General features: G+C 48.1%; 1 protein-coding gene across 7 annotated transcripts in view; it reads right to left on the reverse strand.

Moving 5' to 3' along the window:
* The window catches only part of Rbp6 (RNA-binding protein 6), a 526,892-nt gene that overhangs the window by 319,204 nt on the left and 190,182 nt on the right, over positions 1–17,506 (reverse strand). For all 7 annotated transcript variants that reach the window (XM_089575092.1, XM_089575089.1, XM_089575090.1 and 4 more), the window contains exon 5: positions 17,445–17,486. In XM_089575092.1, the coding sequence (XP_089431218.1) occupies positions 17,445–17,486 (42 nt within the window). The remainder of the gene's footprint in view (positions 1–17,444; positions 17,487–17,506) is intronic.

Here is a 17,506-nt window from a genome sequence, read left to right on the forward strand (position 1 = left end):
ATCAAACGCGAGTTCTAGTTCGGAATGGATTAAAACAGATGTACAGTGTGCATCATACTATCTTGCCGAGATTAAGAGCTCAGAGAGCTTGTAATTTATTATATTTGTTTATTTCTGCGCATACAATGCCCAAGATACGCTACAGGGTAGAGAATTTCTTATGTTATTACAAAATCGCACGCCGCTAAACGCAGACGTGAGAAATAGCTGCGAACATCAGGCCCCGCAAAATCTTATAGAGCTAATCAACAATAAGCGGCAGTGTTGAACATCAGACCTGTAAGCTGTTGTGTAGCTGTTATCAGTTCTGGTGGCAGTTAAAGCGGCAAAGCGCAGACAAGTGCGTGGTTTAACTGGCTGCCAGTTTTCGGAACAAGTAAAACTCAACATGCAATAATGGGAAACTATGCCACACAGCGCTCGAGCTGCTGATGATGAAAGCAAAATGACATGTGCACCAAACGGAAAAGCAGCCCGTCTTTAGCTGGTTATCTAGATGACGAACTGCATAACGTAATGATAGCCGCGAAGTCTTCCAATGCGTTGAGAGATGAGAAAAGTTCAGTGCGGCTTTCACGGCTGAAACACCTGAGAAACGGGAATTACCGGACGAAATGAAACATTTTCGCGAAACAATAGGGAAATCTATGGCATCAGATAGGCATGATTAAACGGCGCGCCGTGGCCAGCAGCAAATGACGCTCTCCTCTATACGCGCTATGAGAACTCGAGCTAAATGGACGTCCACGCGACAACGTCCGCATAGTCGTGCGACCTAATGAGCAAGCACCAAAGGCCGAGTTCATTACGGAGGAACACCGGAAAAAATCGAAGAGGAGTAAAACAGGAATAGAAGATAAAAAAAATCCTCATTAAAGCTTCCCAGCGAGGCTGGTGGCGGAGCGGAGAATAACGCTGGGCACCCGAAATATTTCGAAGAACAGAAGGTGCGCCCCGGCTATCTCCAGTGATCTCGCCATCGAACCCATCGCTGGACACAAACAGAAAGCATTTCTCGTTTAATCCGGACGGACATTTCAAAACCGACATCGACCGCCGGCGGAGCACCGGTAGCCTAGTTAATTTGTGCCGAGCGGGGGCGACCGACCTCGGAGAGCGAGCGAAAAAAGCAAAGGAAAAAAGCGCGCGCTATATGCTGACGGAGGAGAGGGGCCCGCTTCGCTGAATCGATGGATGGTAGGGGGCGCATCGAGCGCGCACCACCACGCAGGCATCCCTGACCCGAATGGGGAACAAGCAGATCCAATCACGGAAGCAAGCCGCAGCGATAGCATCATCAATCGGCTTGCCTCATCCCCTCCCGCCCCCTTCCTCAAACTTCCTCATTTTCCCGCTTCCACAAACGGCCTCGTTTCTTTTTGCATCCCCCCTTCCTGCGCGAGTGCACGACCGGGCGACACGAGTGTAACAGCTATGGGCTCTGCAACGAGAACAATGTTTCACACTGACTGACTTCCCAGGGGGCCTTCTGCCACGCTCTCCCGAACGTTTGATGACATTCCTTATCGTTACCGACCCTTGTCCTCGTTTCATGATGAACGGAGTTTGGGGATAAAGAAAGCCAGAGAAAGGAGGCATTACGTCCTAACTGATCGGTTAAGATGGACAGCCCATAAGAAAAGAAGCAACGTGTTCGGGCCTTCCACGGAACTAGACGAGGGCACCCCACGCTGTCCGATCGACGTCAAGTGTATCTAAAAGATGACCAAGCGATGCATAGCACACGACACGATGTTTTACTTCAGAAGCATCAATGAAAGGGTCATTCGCTTTCATCTCGAAGGATCCGGAAGCAAAGGAATACAGCGCAGAACAAAATGGCTTGCACAGCAAATATGTGTTAAACGACCAGATATAAAGTGTACACGTTGGTTATAGCACGCGCGCCTCCGTGAGTGTCACCACCTCCTCATTAAACGTTGTGGAATAGCGACCTTGTATGAGAGTAGGCTGGCTATGAGAAATATTAGTGTGTGCACCTTTTTCGTGTAACGACTGTCACTGCTGGCTTTCCTACTTTCGTCGCTGAGGGTTGGCCTGATATATATTCGGCTCTCACATGAAAAGATGGTGAAAACAAGTTTATTTCGTCTTTAAAGTCAGCTTGCTTGGGTGCATAGCTCATGGTTTTTGAATCAGACATTTAACATTAGTCGTACAGGATTCAACTTAAATTGAGGACAACGCAGCGAGCTATGGAAAGGAAAATAATAGATGTAATGTTGCGACAAGAACAGGGCACAGTGAATTAGGGAACGAACGCGGGTTAATGACGAACCAGACTAAATCGAGAAGAAGAAATGGCCTGGACAGGGCATGTAATGCGAAGGAAAGATAACCGATGGTCGTTAACGATAACAGACTGGAGTCCACTGGCTGGAGCGTATCAGAGGGCGGCAGAAAGTTAGGTGGGCGGATGGGATTAAGAAGTCTGCGGGGATCAGGTGGCCGCAACAGGCGCAAGACAGGGTTAATTCGGGAGATATGGAAAAGGTCTTTGTCCCTCAATGGGCGAGGGACAGTGGGCGTAGTCAGGCTGCTGACGATGTTAATGGTGAGAGTGACTATTACAAAATGTGCCTTTTTTGACGGTCACTAAAACAAAAATGACTTCGATGGTTATCGTGAACACGATTATACATTACTGTACTATCACAGGCGCATAAAGAAAGGAAAGGGGGAGACGACAAAGGACATGCATGTACACAAGGACCTGATCCGCTCATTGCATTTACAGCGATAGCTCTGAGCAGCACGTTTCCCTGGTTCTGCGGCTTCGGCGCTATCGGCATAAAGTCTGCACACACTGATTGTCTACCCTGGAGCGACATCACGCGTGGCGTTACCGCTACTTGCTACCACTGCACTGATTGTCTCGCATGTAGTACTAACGTCACAGATGACGTCACTGAAACGTTTCATGGCAACGCACCACGCTAAGTGGTCCGACGACAGTGGCATCCGTAGTGAGAGCTCAATGACGTCACGCGCATATCGAACAATAAGGCAAATAGCGAATAAACGATATTCTAATCATCACTTCGAACGGCTGACGATGAACATTTCTTAAAACAGCGGCAACTAATTGTGAGTTTTTCTTTCATTAAATTTCTAGCCGGCATGGATGGAGTCAATCTGAAGCATGCGACAGCGTTTCCCAAATGTGACATTTCGCCTCACTCGGACCTCGCAGAGGGCACGGATAAGTTGAAATTTTTTACGACTGCGCATCGCAGCGCGCTTCCTTTAAATTTGTTTTTTTATTTCTCAATCAAGCCATTGAAAAATACTGACTTGCAAAGACTGCTCCCAAATTGGCTTCGACAAGCTGAGGTATTCTAAAGTGAACCGAAATTGAAGTACAAGGGCTTCTCTGCATTCCTCCTCCGCCAATATGGAGCAGCCATGGCCGCGTATGAACCCGTGAACTCGGGCTAAGCGATCAAATGCTATAACTCCTGACCTCCCGCTATGGGTAATGCACATCATACCATCTCATCGTTGATCCCAGGCCTAGGCATAGAACTTTCGCATTAACTCGAGGCAAAGGAGAAAGCACTCCATCGTCCATCAGTCTTCCGTCCTGAACATGAAGCACGCGAATGCAGGCTTGTGGACGATGGGGTTACTTCCCATCATCAACAAGTAAAACAATAGGGATAACGGAGCGACTTGGTAGCCATTCTCTCGGAAAAGCACATGCGCACTAAACACATTCTGGACAGTTTCGAATGTGCGCTTCGGTTCTCCGAAAGTATCAATAACTGTTTTTCACTCACTCACTCACTCACTCACTCACTCACTCACTCACTCACTCACTCACTCACTCACTCACTCACTCACTCACTCACTCACTCACTCACTCACTCACTCACTCACTCACTCACTCACTCACTCACTCACTCACTCACTCACTCACTCACTCACTCACTCACTCACTCACTCACTCACTCACTCACTCACTCACTCACTCACTCACTCACTCACTCACTCACTCACTCACTCACTCACTCACTCACTCACTCACTCACTCACTCACTCACTCACTCACTCACTCACTCACTCACTCACTCACTCACTCACTCACTCACTCACTCACTCACTCACTCACTCACTCACTCACTCACTCACTCACTCACTCACTCACTCACTCACTCACTCACTCACTCACTCACTCACTCACTCACTCACTCACTCACTCACTCACTCACTCACTCACTCACTCACTCACTCACTCACTCACTCACTCACTCACTCACTCACTCACTCACTCACTCACTCACTCACTCACTCACTCACTCACTCACTCACTCACTCACTCACTCACTCACTCACTCACTCACTCACTCACTCACTCACTCACTCACTCACTCACTCACTCACTCACTCACTCACTCACTCACTCGCTCGCTCGTTCACATATCTCGAAAAGGTTCCCCTCGATCGTTTACCGCTGGCGGGAAACGCGAACGGCGGGCGGCATCGCGCGGCCGCGAGGCCAAGTCCTTCGGGCACGCGAGGACAGGCCCTGTCCGGTCGTCTCTTTCTCAGCGCCGGCCGCCATGACGAAGACCCGTTCAGTTCTTGCCGGAGAGAGAGAGGGGCCACCGAGGGGGTTTCCCGCCAGCTCTCGGGTTGCCACCCTTGCGAGCGGCGGAGCACTGCCGCCCGTGACGAACAACTCCCGCGACCGACAGAGAGGCGAGCCGGCGCAGTTGGGCGCGCACCGCCTTCCCAAACAGCGGCTAAAAGGCTCTCTCCGCGCTCCGGGTACGCGGGCTAGACGGGAGCGAAGGACTGCGAGGGCAAATATTTTACCAGGTAACTCGAGAAGCCTGCCCATCGCAGCCGCCGCTACCGACACTAAGTTGCCCTGCATTCCGCGCCACCCACATACAAAAGAGTCCAGAGAGACGCGAGTCGCAGAGAGGACTCGGACTGGAAATCCTTTCGACTGTGTGTGTGACAGAGATGAAGCGTGCCCGGTGTGAGGTTTCTTCCGCAGCTGCAGATGGCGAGACGGAGCAAGAGAAGGGACAAAATACTCGAGCGTCAAAACGTACGAGCCCCCTCCCACCTCCCGTTTCATTTGCCGTAGCGCTGAACTACTGAAAATGTGTGTAGTTTGTCTTGGCTGTGTACCGAAAAGTGCAAGAGATGCAAATCTGACTATAATCATAAATCGCTTCGTGCCGTGGAAACGCAATCCCAGTGGAAATAGCGACAAAAGGTCATAAGTACATAAACAATAAGAGCTCATGCAAACGAACAGGAGACAGCTGTGGAGCCTAACTTCGTTTCTTTTTTGTCATTATTTGTTTAGTCATTAATGGCGCCGGCTGTTCGTAATTTCCTTTCTCCTTTTTTCCTTCGATATATGTATCAGACACGTGAGGGTGGCCGACGTTGGCCTATACGACTCGGGCGAAAAAATTTCGCAATGTGCGAGGTGTGGCCTCAAGGAGCGACAGCGAAACTATGAGATAAAGGCAGTGAGCGACGAGAACTTTGGCACAGGCGCATTGTATCTAAGTGCATATACACTAACCGTTATTCGAATGAATGAATGAATGAATGAATGAATGAATGAATGAATGAATGAATGAATGAATGAATGAATGAATGAATGAATGAATGAATGAATGAATGCGCAATATTGTGTGCGCGAGTGAACTGAGCGATTATGAGAGCTTATGGTAAGATAGTAATGTATACATAAATCATCGTTAATACGGATGTGTTTTGGCTGCTCGTTTTTCGTTTGTTTGTTTGTTTGTTTTCTTGGTGCACTGCCAGCTCCTGGTTTTTCAAATAAAAGGCATGAACGCTGCGTGCAATTCAGACCTTCTAAAGTTTAATACATGCGAAGGGAAAAGAAAAGCAACTAAAGAGTATTTAAATTAAGCGCGAAGACACCGAGAGCCGTTCTAGTGAGACAAGCGCAAAATAAAAAAAAATAATGGAGAAAAGTTGGTCGTCTTTCACCCACACGAAGACATCTTTGTTGCTGGAGTCGCGCCCAGTTGAAGCCATAATCGGCTTTCACGCTCCACCGAAAGTTCCTGTTTACGTCTTCCCTGGTAGATCTCACTTCTTCCGCCGATCGTTCGTCACTGCGACGGCCGGATATGCGAGCCTCAACGACTTGCGTCAGCGAGAATAAGGGAAGACCGAAAAGGAACGAACGAAACGGCAAAACGCGTTCGCCACCAACGAACCTATCAGCCCGCGACAGCAGCCGGAAGCAAGAAGCTACGCACATATATACCACGCAAGAAAGAGAACCTGCGCAGCCAGCCCACGGGGAAAGATGACATAAAATGATTATACGTCACAGCGATTTTTCGGTCATAATATGCGACGTCGTTTCCGTTCCGTTCAAAACTAAGATTCTGGAAACAAAACGGAAAAGAACCGTAACAGACAAAACGCCAAAAGAAACCCAGACGGCTCGTTGGAGCCGCGTATTTTTTTTATAAAAAGGAAAGAGAGACCGATATAAATGCACAAACACAGTCTCCGGTAGAGTTTCGAAATACGCTCGCCGTCGAGGCTGCCTCTCCTGTTTCCTTTGGCCGTATACCTTTCACTCTTGGTACTGTTTCAACGCTTCGCTCCATTCCGCACAGCGCAGGGAACGTATTAATAACGACTCCCTCTGTCACCGTCCTTGCCACGGCAGTGCGAGAAATCTGCATAACGAAAAATGCCAGCCCCGCAGAGGCGCTCTTTTTGTTCGTTTCTCTCTCCCTCAAACCGCAAGCTTTTTGTTCATAGTGCCTTTTCTTTTATTTTTGTTTTCTTATTCACCTTTCTTCAGCTAAGAATCACGCTAACCCGCGTAACAATTTTAACGCGCTTTTTTTTATTTCGGATACTTGCCATAAAGGTAGAATTTGGGCTCGCACTTACCTTTTGCACATCAAAAAAGTCACCAGTTCTCAAAGAAACGCCAGGTGAATCGAAGGTGTCGCCAAATCACGCTGTACTGCCGGTTCATTTGAAAAGAGTGGTAACCGCATACAGATTTAAACTGCTACTATTCCATGCCGCAAACAAAGTCCAGGTTTCGTTAGAACTCATCAGCTCAACATAGACACAACAAATTATGTCGCTATAAATAGGCAGAGACTATCAAAATGTATCTCTCCCCTTTCATACATTATTGTTTACCCGTTAAATCAAAATGCATGATTTACACAAATCAGTCTTTGGCCCTTTAGTGCTACGTGGGTCTATGCACAACAGAGCTGTGGGGTGCCGGTACCACGGACGAGTTCAGGAGAAGACTGAACGTTGGCGCCGACTACTAAGCTCAGACGAATGTGCTGCAGCGCCGCCTTCAGAGCCAAGCACAACTTTTATGAACCAACTCTGACAAAAAGCCCATATACAACTTTGCGAGCTACTAGCATGGTCCACAACGTGTGAGCGCGTCGTTTGGCACCTTCTGGGCGCATTTAGACGACCGCTTGAACGTGTTTACGACTGTGTTCCTCCACTTAGAAGCACCTGTATACAAAAAAAAAAGAAAGAAAGAAGAAACGTAAAAGAGATCCCAACAAAAGCATGATAAGGCTGAAAGCGAAACAAACTCAGCTTCCTTCCGGCTTTCCGGCGCGATGAAATACAACCAGAGAAATGAGTCGCAGGCAGAGCAAAAAGACAAATAAGAATGGAAGCCAGCGAATTACGAGGGGTATTTTCGCTCCAGGGCGCGTAAGCTGGTGAAAACAACTATGGAACCCAACTTCTCCATCCCAGCAATAAAGCAGAAGAACGAACTTGGTCGCACTTCCTGCACAGCAGCGGCGCGGGGGGCAATAAACGCCCGTCCGCTCACCTTCCAGCGCACCTGGTGCCGAAGAGGAGCGAGAAGAGAAACAAAACATTTTGGGCGGTGGGGCTGCGCGGGCTGCTAGAAATAAAGTACCGAGCGAAAGAAGAAGCAGAAAGTAGCGACACACCCTCAGTTGAGGCATTGTTACGAGTACTGGTTGTTCGCTGGCAGGTTTATTCTCTCAACTACAGGAACGCGTCGGAGTTTTTTTTTTTTTTTGCTTTTTTGCGGTGGCAGAGTGACCACAATATAAACAAATGAGCCCAACGAGCCATGCCGAAAGAGTTGCGACGCGCTAAGCGAGCGCGAGAGCCCAATGCATAGCCTGGAGTGTGTAGTGGGCAACAGTATATAAAATAGCGGAGCTATAACACGCCGAGTTCTCTCTGCACACAATTCTGACGGACAAGAAAAGATAACTTGGTTTGTTTACAGCACACCGTCAACCCAGGAGGCAAAGAATAGATCGCCCGGACATTTACGGATGTCCGTTCACTCGTGCCAGGCTTTCTCGTTATATGCTGTCCTGCGTTATTATGAGCAGCTCAACAGTTAGCGGCACACAAATGGCGATGAGCTTCTCGCGCGAACGCACTGGAGGAACGCTAGAGTGCCGAGAAGCGGAAGGCATGCTGTGATTCATTCTCAGAATGTACGCACGCCCCCGAATAGTGGACGTTTACGCGATGATGTAGAGCAGTCGCGAGACGCGTCGGCACGGGATGTATGAGGAAACTTATTGAGTGCTTGGTCACTCTACCGCGAGGTTCGCGGTAGCGCAAAACTGGAGGCGATGTTTTTACGTCGCTGTCGCGAATGGTGAGGAAGCACTTTCAGTCTCTATCCACATGCGCAGGATGTTCACGAAAAATACAGGGCCTGTGCTTATACAACCTCCTAACATCAACGGGGACTCGACGAGCTGTTGGCGAGTGCCGGAAGAATTCCCGGAGATGGGCGTGAGAGGGAAAAGCGGAAGAGCCAGAGCACAAAGGCGAGAAGACAATAAAAAATGTTCAAGGTACGAGTCCTTCTTCCACAAATAATCTCACAGAAACTTCCCTACCAAGCACACAGACTGTCTATAAACTATACAAATAATACTATGCAAAAAAATGAAGCTTAATGAGTAAAATACGTTGTAAATTTAAAGCACGGAGATCTTAGCACGCAAAGAGATGGAGAAGCAACCAACAAAAAAACAAAACAAAATCAAGCGAATCAACAAGGGAACGACAAGAATCGTGACGCTTCATAAAAGACGCAATAAAAGCGACCAATCATAACCTGTCCCTCTTAATTTTTGAACTTGGCACAACGTCGTTTTTGGCGTTCAAATACGGTAAGTAAAAACACCGAAAAATAAAGAAAGCACAAATCGAAGCGAAATTGACCAATATACGTCTGAAGACCGGTTGACCGTCCTGTGCATCACCTAAGCCGGTCTGAAAACTGGCTTAGGTGATGCAAAGGACGACATCGACACCGTTAGGTCCCGCGCAGTTTCATAAGTGATTCGTTCAATAAGCTAAGTGGTTCAATCGAAATAACTGGCCCTTCAAAAGCCAACTGTACGCTCTGACGGTCATGCCAAGTGACCTGTCACAAGAAGGTTCTACATTAATTCACAAGGTCCTTGCCGTATTTGCTACGGCCAGGCACTACCCCGTGCATATTACTGTCCCCTTATCGTTCGCCCTCCGTCACTGCATTTTACTGGACACTTCCGTCTGTACAGACCCCTGCCTGCCCATTCGCGTCGTCCTAGTGAGCCGGCGAACAACGACGGACCCCGATAGCTTTTACTGCACACAGGCCTAATCGCTATTCAGCAGGCCCCGCCTGCAGGCGACGTTAACAACTGTGTTCGGAAGGTATCGTGATCGGCACTCTTAAGCCGCACTCACTGGGCGGACCACAGCGGCTGACGCAGCGCTCAGCGAAGAGCCACGCAGGAAGGGCACCTGCCTCAGGCGGCTTCTCTCTGTCGCATAACGGCCCTAATCCACGGGTCTCACATTATCATTAGCCGCGTTTAACAGAATGCGACAGAAGTCGACTACAGTCCGCTTATTGAAGGAAAGTGCAAAAACGTCGAGCAAGAGAGCAGAGGACGAGTCATGCCTTTCCTTCTCATAACCTGCTCTTTCCCTCAAAAGGTGGACTGGAGTCGACTTCTGCCGCATACATGCAAACGTGGCTATTGCAGCGTAAACGTGGAATAAGATGAATCCTTTACATTTTACCCCCCTCCCCCCTTTCCGGTGGTCGTTTTTTGGAGCTTTCTCAGAGCGAAAGCAGAGCGGATATATAGCGAGATGGAACCAGAAGATCAAGTTTTGTTTTCTGCTTTGTCATGCAAAGTGATTCACAACTGAAAACAAGAATGACCTACTGGTTGCAAGGCTAGGGATCAAAGCTGTCATTACAAAAATGTTTTGCATTTCCCACTGCCACAAATATTCTTTCTTGCTCTCGGATCATGTGCAAAGGAACTAGGTCCAAATGAAACTGTGTTCAGTCAAAGGCAGCGTAGCATTATGCTCGCCTCTCAGACAGCAGTCTTTTAGCCAATCATTTTGGAAGCAAGGCGCAAACGCTAGCGTTCTTAATGTTTCGACTTTGAAACTACATTACCACCTTTCTGAGGCCTCCAAGCATAAGGTGCATACCGATTATCTCGCAGTAGATGCAGCAGGCGATACGCTCCTATAAGGGTAGGAGTGTGCGCTAGTTGCTTGTTCATATCTTAAAACTGCGCAAGGGACAAGGACTGAGGCACAAGAGGACACATACGGCGTCAGCACCTTTCTCGATTTCGGTGCTTTCTCCTCTTTTTTTGCAATTGCAGTGAAATAGCAGAAACAAAGAGCGCGTTACACAGATAGTCGCTTTTCTACGCGGTCACTATTTTTATCTCCTGCAGCCGTGAAATTTTCTCATCCAGCAAATGCAATGAAGACGGCATTTGGTAAAATTAAATTATCTGCCCATTAGAAAAGCACCAGTAGTTATTTGTTATCGCCATGGTGTTTTCGAGACAAAAACAACATAAAATAAAGCAAGAGTGAGTTGCTGAGTTCCAAATGTTCCAAGGACGAAAATTTTCCTCCTTTCTACAACGGAAGTAGATTGTCAGCCACGCGGCCCGCAAAACCCGCCTGACAATTTTAAAGTGATAGCAAACAGCAAGAAAACATTAATTGGCACAAAATTTTCCAGACTTGAGTCGTGAGCTACACGAAAGAAAAATAAAAAGTACGTGAACCTAAATGCCCTTGCCGCATTCTCAGCTCGGCGCGCCAGCCATCAGTTATCATTAAAAGAGCGGCTAACCAGTCCTCAAAGCGGTGGAGGTGCCGGGGGCAGAAACAATGTGCGTGCAGAAAAGGCGGCGCCGGTCGCACACGCTCCGAGAGAAACGTAATTACCTCCTAGGTGGCGCTCCCAGTCATAAATCACAATGAACGCGCATAATTAACGGCACGCTGAGGCGAACGACGGCTGCCCTTCGCGAGCGAGAGAAGAGGGGAAGGCAGAAGAAGGATGAGGGGAGTGAGAGAGGCAGTGGGGAGAACGGGGCAGAAGAGAGGCGAAGCAGCGTTTTCACAGCACAACGGAATGAGGACACCGTCACAGGCCGCACCGAAGAAGGTTCCCGAAAGAAAACGTCATGGGCCGCCGCCACCAATCTTCCCCCACCCCGAAGCTGGCTTCTCTGCACAATGACAAGTGATGCGGGAAAGCAAGACGTCGCACCCAGTTCTCTGCCGAGTAGCTCCTCACTTTTTATTTTCTCACGCCTTCCTTTTTACCTTTCTGCCTTCTTTTATTATTTTCATTCCTTCCTTCCTATTTAGGAGACCTCCACTTGAGCCCGGTTCTGGAGCAACTGCCACGCAAACGCGACGTAGCACGCATTGAACGACCCAGTGATTAATCGCTGGGTGTTACTCGGCGACAAAGACGAGCAGGGCGGCGCCTCCACCACTCGCCCCCGGTCTATGCACCTCGATGCCAGACACAAGCTCACTATACTTCTCGTCTTGCGCTAAGGCGCTGCAAAGTTTGAAACTTCTTGATGAGGCATAAGATGAAGCTCTCTTCATCCCTCCCCGCTTCTTTCGGCACTCATGGCAATAACCTTCCAACTATTCACACCTCTTCTATTTCTTAGCCGCTGACACAGGGGCGCGCCTGCCGCTGGCGGGAACCAAGTGGAACCAAGGTGAGAGCGGCCACTCAAAAGCACGGAGCAGAATAACTTCGCACTGGTTCGACGACAAGACACGGCAAACCGATAGTGACGTCGTCGGCGAAACGGCGACATTAAAGCTACAGCGCAATAAAGAATAAATGAGGGCGAACGAATGGCGAGTCAATCGGCAGGAAAAAAAGAGGGAGCAGGAAACTGGAGAGCATGGCTACAAAAGAAATGGCGCACTGATGCGCGCGCGCGCGCTCTCAACGGATAGAGAAGCCAAAATCGCGGAAAGATTGGTTCCGCTTGCTCCGTCCAGAAACTTCGCGATAGGTTAGCTCTGAGAAGCGTGAAAACGCAGCGCACTGCATTGATAGGAGGGCCCTGGAAAAGCCATGGCGGACAGCGCCGCTGAGTATGTTTCGGGTGTATTCATCGCCAAATTCGGGCGGCTTCCCCCTCTAACTCAACCCAACGTCCGTCTCTCCTTCCTGGCTGCTAACTCTGGCCTCGAAATAGAGTGTAAGTAACATTAATAAGGCTAGTAAAGATAAAAGCAATATGAAGACGGCGCGACCAAAGAGGACGGGGGAATATTAGTAAAGATAACTTCGCTTTTCTGCTATCTTAAGGTTGTGTTTTTATGCGAAGCATACTACTTTAGCTACCACTTCAGCCCTTCACCGTGGTTATGCGCCTCCAAATCACGTGATGCATGACGTCACACCACGTGACACGATGACGTCACGACAGTGGAGAAACGGGGGCCCACCTCGCGCCGTCGCTGTGGTTGTGCGCCTCCAAATCACGTGATACATGACGTCACACCACGTGACACGATGACGTCACGACAGTGGAGAAACGGGGGCCCATCTCGCGCCGTCGCTGTGGTTGTGCGCCTCCAAATCACGTGATACATGACGTCACACCACGTGACTTAATGACGTCACGACAGTGGAGAAACGGGGGCCCACCTCGCGCCGTCGCTGTGGTTGTGCGCCTCCAAATTACGCGACACGATGATGCTTCACATTCTCCAGGCTTAACCAAGTTAAGCCTCAGCCATTTTTTTTTCTACATCACCTTAAAGAAAGCCAATCGCACTTGAAAACAAAAGCGAAAAAACAAACAGGAGCACCTGATCAGGATGAAGATGCTGGATATCTAACCACATATCGAGCCAAACCGCATCTTTTGTACAAAGTATAGTCAACCTAAATTAGTTTTACAGGCCCAATATTTAATGCGAAACAAAAAAATTACCAGCTGCATAATAACGCCAGACAACGCGAATCTATTGTATAAAACAAGATAAAAATGCAAAACATTCTCACTGCCTTTATGCTTGCTTTAACACAAAAAAATAACAATAAAGCTACTTCGGCCCACGGTCAAAAAAAAAAAAAAACTGGGGCCAAAAGCCGGTGCAAATATTGTATATGCCACATCATAATGCGAGAAAAGAGTAAAACCTGCCAAAAAACAGTCGTTACGTTCCAGCGCTAGAAACGTGAGCAAAATAAACCAACACAAATAATAAGAATGCTGGAAAAAGATTATTGAAAAAGGCAGCACATATATTTTGTCCCTGTTTGCTTTATGCAAAGCGGTTTTAATGTCCAAGATGGGACCTGCTCCACCCAACTAGTCCAGCCGGACCAGAAAATTAGAGAACAGCAAAAGACGTAATGTGGCAAAGCATTAAAATATTTCGTTTTATCGCGTGCCGCACGAAATTTTTTTTCTTAATTTCAGCACGTAAAGACTTCTATACGAAATTTTCACTCGCCGCTTACTTTAACTGTCACAATGATGTTTCTTCAAATATGGAGGAAAGAAATACAATGGTCCTTTCTTCCGTTACATTGTACACAATGTCGGGACCAACATAGGATGTGTTGGTCCTGATTGATACAAAGTTTTTTTCTTCAGACACCAAAATCAGGTTAGTTCAATTATTTCACGAATGAAGAATTTGTTGCGATACACACCTCAAGGGGTCATTTATAAACGCAGTTCGGATGTGCTCAAATGTCGTCGCGTCTCACGAGAGATGCGTCTACTGCTTTTCGGACGCACTGCTAGTACCGTAGATAATCGCTGAAGTGGGAGGAATGCGTGAGTTACATGCCAACAGAATTTCATCTTTTTTATATTATACTTTGGTTTCTGGTCATCGGAGCGCGACTTATGACATGTTCAACGTTCTCTGTCTCCGTAACGTTTTCTTTGTATTCCTGTAATTAAATACCAAATAAAAAAGAGAAAAGATATAACAGGCAAATGGCGCAAGTGTCAATAAGGAGTTTGGGAGACGTCGCAGTGATATCTCCTCAGTTCCTGCTTGCATTCTGGAATTTTGTACCTGCGGCTCGAATGACAAACTAAACTTCTGCATCAATGTTTCGTTTCACCTTCGCTATTCGTGGCGTGAAATTCATTAAATTCCACCTTAGATATGAGGCACAGAAGTAGGAACACGATTGTTCCGCAAATCAATTGCAACTTGGGCTCCCTGAGGACTTGTTTCCTGCACTAAACCCCGCCATGAAGTGTAAGGTCCAAACGTTTATATAGTAGGAATTAGTGCGTGGCTTTGGAGCAAAAGCAGAAAAAAAAATGGGCAGGCGATTACGATCGTCAGTAATGGGAAATTTGAACGAAGCTTTTCGGACGCCATCTGCTACCGCTGGCAGGAGGCATGCTACGCTGCTCGCCACCTTCCGGTTATCAGTTCCTCCGCTCTCGCAGCGGAAGGTGGCGTTTCGCTTTGCTACTACAGCTGCCGACAGGCCACATGCCACGCGCCTACACACGCCACCTGCCAGGTGGCGTGTTACGCTGACTACGGCGCGGAACGCAGAATCGGGTGCCCAAGAGCTGCGCTCTAAAAGGAAGAGAGACACAATGGGACCGCGATTTCAAAATCACCCAGGAAGCAGGTTTTGGAAGAAAAAAAATAGAGAACAAGACATGAGAACTCTGCGTTTACGCTATGCTGCATAAATCACAAAACTCAGCGGGATCTCTGTAGCGTGTTATGCACGTGATGCATTTCGCGATACTGCGCCTTTTGAGTCTCTGCCTGATGCTCCCTACAGAGAAATACCACATGCGTTACATGGTCACATTCACCCTTTATCTAGTCCCCGCCGCGGTGGCTCAGTGGTTACGGCGCTTGGCTGCAGATCCGAAAGACGTGGGTGCGATCCCGGCCGCGGCGGCCGAATTTCGATGAAGGCGAAATTGTAGAGGCGCGTGTGCTGTGCGATGTCAGTCCATGTTAAAGAACCCCAAGTGGTCGAAATTTCCGGAGCCCTTCACTACGGCGTCCCCATAGCCTGAGTTGCTTCGGGACGTTAAATCCTAATAAACCAAACCTTTATATAGTTATAACTGACGTCGCAACAACCTATTACCCGCGTGTCTATAAATGTGTGTCCATAGCTTATTGCCAGTTCCATCTAACCCGATACTATCGAAACTCCATCACCGACCCACCCGTAATTCCTGCACATGTATCATAGGAGCGTACTGCTCAGCGCTAGTGCATCTACACCACGGCTGTAGAAGGTCTTCCTACGACCCTCTTCACATGCAAGCCACATGCCAGGCGACCGCGCAGCACAAACGCCATCGCTAAAGCTGTCCTCCCACTACCGATACCCATCCACATCCACCTGCTACGCATCATCGTGATGTGACCGCTTTTATTCATCCGCTCCGCCCAAGTATGGATGGATGGATGGATTGGTAGGAGAGCCCCCTTTGAAATGTGGCGGTGGCGATTACCACCAGCTCAGCTAAGGCGCAAGCGCAGCAGCGCCACCCATCGACCGCACCGTTAACCGTGTCGCGCTAAACGGCTCTACCGGTCGGACGCGGCGTGCGTTACGGTGGCACGCGCGTGTCCGCAGCGGAAGGCTAGCAGGAACAGCTCCCGCTGTAAGAGAGAAGTCTCTTTGGAATGACGCTAGAAGGAAAAAAATACGCCCAAAAATATAATATATACACGCACACTGTGACTAAAACACGAAAAATAGGAGCGCCAAGTCAAACGGAGTCCATAAACTCACGAACTCAGGCGCTCTGCTGACTCACTCGAGTAAGGAAAGGTTCAATCAGAAGTTACGAAAGATAATTCCGAAGAAAAAAGACGATCTGAACAAATAAGTAAACAAGAGTTCGAGGAAGCATAATAATAATAATACCGCGCGAAACTTTTTTTTCTTCCTTTACCAGCGATTTCCTTACCTTCTCTCTAAGAAAAATACGATGTGTATACACCCAATATGATACAACTGAAGACGCATGGTTGCCTAGCAGATAATTCAGGAGAAAATTTTTCAAAGGCAGTATGCGGTACAAAGTGTGCAGGATGCAAACAAGCCAACCTCGATGGCGCCCGCAAGGACCAGCGTTAACGCAAAGAGCGCGGAAAGCCGTTATGCAGGAAAGCGAAACCAAGAACGAAAAAGGAAAAGAAAACTCCACGAATAACTTTTCTGTTTGCACGGTGAATAAGGAAGACGAGCGCTCAGCAAACAGGTGGTCTTCTAATTGGGCGCAGACGTTTCCTTGCGAATGTGCCTCGCAAATATTGCGTGCGTGTGTGTGTGTGTGTGTGTGTGTGTGTGTGTGTGCGTGCGTGTGTGTGCGTGTGTGTGTGTGTGTGTGTGTGTGTGTGTGTGTGTGTGTGTGTGTGTGTGTGTGTGTGTGTGTGCGTGCGTGCGTGCGTGCGTGCGTGTGCGCAAGGCAACGTACGCGCAGTTATGCATACTGAATGTAGTGTTTACGCTGCTCCTTTCGTCAGTACTTCTCAGCGCGCTTTTTTGACGCATGGTTTGTCTCTTCCGCGTTCCCGTTTTCTTAATGCTGCAGCGCGGCAATTGAATGGCACCTTTTGTTTGGGGGTATATATTACTTTTTCGTGTTTATCAAACTCTGCTATGAGGAATGACTTGTAAGGAAACAGACTGGCAGTATTTGTGTTGACAAAGAACTGGATCAGCACTCCCGAAGTATGACGCTAGATATGTACAGGCTTGTTTGATGAATGAAAAGTGAAACACGCTTTGCGCACCTTAATTTTATTCATGAGAAATTTCCCTAGGATGTTGCGCCGCAGTGTCTCGTGTGCATAGCACACGTAGCTGATATGTACAAAAAAAATCCACGCTAAGCCTCAAGTTATCAAAGTACATTTGTTACTCTCCACGATGGCAACGTTACCAGTTATCGGCGGTAGTAAACTAAGCGACCTGTACAGACAATGTTTCTGCGCTGCGAGCATGATTTTGAGGTTGTCTTCTTTACAGAGACGTTTTCTATCTGGAGTACTGACAGCTAGCGTGCACCGGAAAGAGCAAAGCCAGCATTTACCTTTGGGTGTGCTCTCTTTGGGAAGGCAATCTTGGGGTCAATCTGGAAGGAAACAGAAATTA

Source organism: Amblyomma mixtum, chromosome 2 (assembly GCF_055824585.1).
Source record: "Amblyomma mixtum isolate Tamu chromosome 2, ASM5582458v1, whole genome shotgun sequence".
Taxonomy (NCBI): Eukaryota; Metazoa; Arthropoda; class Arachnida; order Ixodida; family Ixodidae; genus Amblyomma; species Amblyomma mixtum.